This window comes from Microtus ochrogaster, chromosome 22 (genome assembly GCF_000317375.1).
Source record: "Microtus ochrogaster isolate Prairie Vole_2 chromosome 22, MicOch1.0, whole genome shotgun sequence".
NCBI classification, from domain to species: domain Eukaryota; kingdom Metazoa; phylum Chordata; class Mammalia; order Rodentia; family Cricetidae; genus Microtus; species Microtus ochrogaster.
In genome coordinates this window covers 2,644,208-2,650,136 of record NC_022023.1, presented here as the reverse complement: position 1 = coordinate 2,650,136, position 5,929 = coordinate 2,644,208, and the positions used below count along the sequence as shown (strand labels likewise).

The following is a 5,929-nucleotide window of genomic DNA, read 5'->3' as shown; positions in this document are numbered from 1 at the left end:
CATTACAGATGGTTGTGAGCCACCATGTGGTTGCTGGGAATTGAACTCAGGACCTTTGGAAGAGTAGGCAATGCTCTTAACCACTGAGCCATCTCTCCAGCCCCCTCCCCGTATCTTCATTAAAGGGTTATTTCTATTTGTGTGTATGTCTGTGTGAATGTGTCCCATGTGTTTGTATACCACTGCAGCTGGAGTTAAACATACTTGTGAGCCATCTGACCCGGGTGCTGGAAACTGCACTTGGGTCCTCTGAATGACAGCCAGTGCTCCAAACCACCAAGCATCTCTCTAGCCCCACCCCAGTTCCTTTCTGTTGTGGAAAGTATAGGTGGAGCCTAACAAGGTTGGTTGCTTTGTTTTGCTTTTTTTGTTGTTGTTTTGTTTTTTACGTTGGAGGCATTCAAAGCAATTATGTTGTTACATAGTGTTGCTGCTTTCTTCCCTACATCTCTGAACTTATGCCAAAATGTATGCCATTCTTCATTTCTTTGTGTCCTGTATCCCGAGTGGCCCTGTGTTTTTGCTTCAAGACCTGACTGAAGGTTCAGGTTAGTTTCTGCTGCTGCTTCCATGCCGCTGTGCTGTGTTCTCCTGTTGGCTCTTGTCACCCGGTGCTGCTCAGGTGCCAGTGTACGTGCGTCCCCACCAGCATGTTCCCTGATGGCAGGAGTAATGGGACCTGGCTCCCTAAAACAGTACTGACCACGGCAGAGATTATTTCCCTCCTTATCCCCTGAGAGAAAAGTCAGTCCTCGGTTTTGAGCCAGCTGCAGTCCAGGTAACTCTGAGAACTAAATCTGGTGTCAGAGCCTCCCACCTCTGCCTCCCAGGCGCCGAGGTCGCAGGTGTCCACACGCAGCCGGCAGAAAACTCACTTTAAAGTGTTGTGTGCACAGTTAGCACAGAGCGAGGAAGTGAAATCTTTGTGCTCTTGGTGCTTCTTTCTTTGTTAGGAAAATGAGGAGGAAGAGGGGACCCGTGTGTGTCTGGTGCTTATCACATGTATGTACAGTCAAACAGAGTAATTTACGTTTCTCACGGAACCCCTTGAAAGGGTATTGGCATGCTCTTCATAGAGAGGAGAAAGCGTCAAGGAAGTAAAATTCTCATGATTTCAGAGCTGCTTTGTTCATGTCATATAATGTTCCTGACTACAATTTTCCTGATAGAGCAAATTTGAGGGAGATGATTGCCACCTGCCCTAAAATAATATGTTAGAGAATAAAGAAAATTAGTGATTATGACATTTTTCTATACCTGCATATTTTGTTAGGACTTAAGGAACTATAGCGCTTAAGCATTTTTTTAAACATTTACTTCTTTTGTACAACTCTGTGTGTGTGTGTGTGTGTGTAAGTGTAAGAGTGGTCTGGTGATGGAACTCAGGTCACTGGCAGGCTTGGTAACAAGCACTTTTACCGACTGAGCCATCTCACTGGCCTTATGATGCTGTGTTTCTGAAGTTCCATTAGCTAAGCGCGTGTGTTAGAGAGGAAAAATTATTTCCATCCGACGAGCCCAAGTTAAATTTGCGGTCTCTGTTTTCACATCTTTTCTTTGCCTTCTTACAGCAACAGCAGGAGGAAATCGCCACCAAGAAGCTCCGGCTGACAAAGCCTAGCAAGTCTGCCGCCCTCCACATCGACCTGTGCAAAGCCAGCTCCCCAGCAGACGCTCTGCAGTACCTCCTCCAGTTTGCCAGGAAGCCTGTGGAGGCTGAAAGCGTGGAGGGGGTAGTCAGGATTCTCCTGGAGCATTATTATAAGGTAAGCAGTTGGTGGGGTCCCTTGTGAGAGCTGGGCTGTGCCTGCCTGCAGAGTGGGTTCGCAGTGCCAAGAAGCAGGAAGGTATTCCTCTGCGAGACACCATGGATGCCAAGATGAAGGCGAGGTGCGCAGTCTGCAGAAGCTTGCAGGGTGGTTAAGTGGAGACAGGCATGCAAATGGCTTGCCCAGAGGACAGTGAACTCTACGTAGAGCGGAATGAGGGTACAAAGGAAGAGTTGGTGTCAGCCGTGTCTCTTCCGTGTTCAGCCCTGGAATGTGGTGTGCCCATTGTCCTGCTGTCCTGTTGATTTAAGGCCTTCACACCTGCTGTAGTCGCCCTCTTCACAGCCCAGGGTGGCGTCAGATGCCCTAGGACTGGAGTTATCAGAGGTCCTCTGTAAGAGCCGCAGCTGCTCTTAACTGCCTAGCCATCTCTAGCTCCTATTTATATTCATTTTTGTTTTTCGAGACAGGGTTTCTCTGTGGTTTTGGAGCCTGCCCTGGAACTAGCTCTTATAGACCAGGCTGGTCTTGAACTCACAGAAATCCGCCTGCTTCTGCCTCCCAAGAGCTGGGATTAAAGGCGTGCGCCACCACCGCCCGGCTATATTCATTTTTGCAATGTGTTTGTCTTTATACTACCTCTGGCTGGCTTCAAAGTACAAAGTACTGTCTCTTTCTCTCTCTCTCTTTTTAATTTTATTGATTGTTATTGAGCTCTACATTTTTCTCTGCTCCCCTTTCTGCCTCTCTCTTCCCCTTCAACCCTCTTCCAAGGTCCCCTTGCTCCCAATTTACTTAGGAGATCTTGTCTTTTTCTACTTCCCATGTAGAGTGTCTCTTTTTTTGCACTTATACTTTAAGATTAATTTTACAAAAATGATGATTTCAAAATAATGTCATACTAAATGCATAGCATGCAGGATCTTCGGTCTTCCAACCATATCTGTTTCCTTCCCCTTGCTTGAGGCCTAGTTGTGTCTGGTTGCTTCCTCACAAAATAGATGGGCTGGGTGTGGTGGTGTATGCCTGTAATCCCAGTGCTGGGAAGGTTGAGGCAGGGGGATTGAGAGATTGTGGCCAGCCTGGCTACGCAGTGAGCTTCAGGACATCTTGAGCTATAGAAGCAGACCTTATCTCAGAAAACCAAAACCTAGGCCAGGGAGGTTGGTTTAGTGGGGTAAAGGCACTTGCTATGTAAACCTAATGTCCTGAATTTAATTCCCAGAATCCACATAAAGAAGCTGGATGCTGGCAGGGCGGTAGTGGCGCACACCTTTAATCCCAGCATGTGGGAGGCAGAGGCAGGTGAATCTCTGTGAGTTTGAGGCCATTCTGGGCTACAGACCAAGTTCCAGGACAGCCAGGGCTATTTCATAGAGAAACGCTGTCTCAAAAAGCCAAACCAAGCCAACCAACCAAACAAACAGAAGCTGGATGCTGTGGCACATCTGTAATCCCAGCACTCCTATGGAAAAATGGAGGCAGAAGCAGGAGAACCATCTAGAAGTTTGTAGACCCATTAGCTTGCAGTGTGTAGCACAACAGAAACAAGAGAGACCCATTTTCAACGAGGTGAAAGCAGTGAGCCCACTCAGAAGTTGTCTTCTGACCACCACACATGTGCTGTGGTGACTTGTACCTACATAACACACACAAATAAATGGGAAATAAAGAAGGAAAGCACAACCCCAAATATATCGGTGAGGGGTCGGGTGGTGTGATCACACGTGGATGGCAGTTTGATTTCTTCCAACCCTGGTTTAAATACTTTGTGGTCACTGGCATAGAAAGATGATTTAATGTCAACACTGATGAAAGATGATTTAATGTCGACACTGATGAGGCACCCCCCCCCCCAAGTTTGTATCTTCATTTATCTTCTTCTCAGTGCTGGTGTTGCACCTCACTCTTGACTGTACAGTGTGGGGAAGAAAGGGGAGAAACTTCCTACCACAGCCGCCTTGGCAACTGACCCCCTGCTCGTCAAGCTGACAAGACATCTCGTTGTTGTTTTTCCTTTGCAGCTGATCAGTCTCAACCTTCTAAACAGGATCTGGTGATCCGCAAACGTTGGTGATAAAGGGTTCTTCCTAGTGATCACAGTGGTGGACGTCACTCCCACTTTTTTTTTTTTTTTAATCTGTTTCTTATGTATAGTGTTCTGCCTGCATATATGCTGCAAGCCAGAAGAGGGCACCAGATCTCATTACAGGTGGCTGTGAGCCACCGTGTGGTTGCTGGGAATTGAACACAGGACCTCTGGAAGAGCAGCCATTGCTCTTAGCCGCAGAGCCATCTCTCCAGCCCCTGTCACTCCCACTCTCTATGACACTCCACGAGCTGTGGTTTCATCAGCGATGGTGTCCAGTGCCTGCCTTGTCCATGGGGAAAGCGGCTCTGACATCCATGTCAGCTGCACGCTCTTTTAGTTGTAGTTAGCAACATTAGGAAGACATAAGCATTTTCACTTGCAGTACGGAGTGTCACAGCGGAGGAGGATGTCTTGAGTTGTATGAGTTATTTTTCAGAAGGGAAGCTCTAGTATAGCTGGATCTGTGAATCTCCTCTGGGTGTGCGTTTCCCATGTCCTGTGTGTTCAATAGCTCAGAGCAGAACAGCAAATGACAGTTGCTTTTTTTTCTAGGAAAATGATCCATCTGTGAGACTGAAAATTGCATCATTGTTGGGCTTGTTATCAAAGACGGCAGGATTCTCTCCAGACTGCATAATGGATGACACCATTAACATCCTACAGAATGAAAGTACGTTGTCACTTAAAGGCTGTGCAGTCAGAGCAGAAGTCTACTTCTTTACATACATAAGAATTTACAACCAAGTTTTGTGTTGGTTGTTATTAAAAGAAACTTTTTTTTTTTTTTTTTTTTTTAAAGATAGGGTCTTGTCTGGATGGTGGTGGCGCACACCTTTAATCCCAGCAGTGAGAGGCAGAGGCAGACCAATCTCTGTGAGTTCTGGGCTACAGAATGAGTTCCATGACAGGCACCAAAGCTATACAGAGAAACCATGTCTCAAATAAAAAAATAAAAATAAATAAAAAATAATTCCAAGTATTCTATGGGAGGGGTGGTTTTGGTTTTGTTTGTTTTGGTTTTTATTTGTTGTTGTTGTTTTGGTGTTTTTAAGACATGGTCTTACTATGTAACTCTCTATGTAGACTAGGTGGGCCTTACACTCACTCTCCTGCCTCCTTCTCTGAGTGGTAGGATTAAGTGTGGTTGTGTGACTTGACACAGGCTTCAGTCTTCAGAGAGGAACGAGCCTCAGTTGAGGAAATGCCATGAGATTCAGCTTTAAGACATTTTCTTATTTTGTAATCAGTGAGGTTGCGGGGAGGGGAGCAGCCCATGGTAGGTGGTGCCATCCCTGGACAGGTGGTCCTGGGTTCTGTAAGAAGGTGGGCTAAGCAAGCCATGGGAAGCAAGCTAGTAAGCAGCTCCCCGCCCCCATGGCCTCCGCATCAGCTCCTGCCTCTGGTGATTATGCCCTGCATGAGTTCCTGCCCTGGCTTCCTTCAGTGATGAACAGCAATGCTGAAGTATAAGCCAAATAAACCCTTTCCTTCCCAACTTTGTTTCGGTCATGGTGTTTTGTTGCAGCAATAGGAACCCTAACCAAGAGAGGTGGAGTCAGGTGTGGAGGCTAAGTCCTTGGGGGAGGGTGGACCTGGAGCTCAAGGTCACCCTTAGCTAGGGGTGTGTCCCAGGCCAGCCTGGGCTGTGGGAGGTAGGGTAACAAGTCTATGAAAGGCAGAGATCTGGGGATGTTTAAGGAACTGAATCGCGTTTTTTGACACATCAGCAGAGACTGCTAAGATGCTTTGAAGTCAGATGTCGGTCTTGAGAGTTGAGGGATTGAATGGTATTTTAGAGGGTGGACAGTCTGAAGGTTTTGGTTGAGGGCTTACAATGACCAAACCAAAATTTGTAAAGTATTTGGTACCTCTGGGGAATTTGGTTTGATATTGGGGCATCATTTACTGTCCCTGTGGAAATGTCCAGACTGTAGTGGCATTGTTGTGTGTGCATGTGTGTACGCCACATGTAGTTGTATTATTGTGTGTGCATGTGTGTACGCCACATGTAGTTGTATTATTGTGTGTGCATGTGTGTATGCCACATGTAGTTGTATTGTTGTGTGTG

At 46.6% G+C, this 5,929-nt stretch overlaps 1 protein-coding gene across 1 annotated transcript in view; it reads left to right on the top strand.

The window, feature by feature from the left end:
- Positions 1-5,929, top strand: part of Ints4 (integrator complex subunit 4) — a 53,985-nt gene that overhangs the window by 1,732 nt on the left and 46,324 nt on the right. The window contains exons 2-3 of the mRNA XM_026784379.1: positions 1,572-1,766; positions 4,414-4,531. Coding sequence (XP_026640180.1) covers positions 1,572-1,766; positions 4,414-4,531 — 313 coding nt within the window. The remainder of the gene's footprint in view (positions 1-1,571; positions 1,767-4,413; positions 4,532-5,929) is intronic.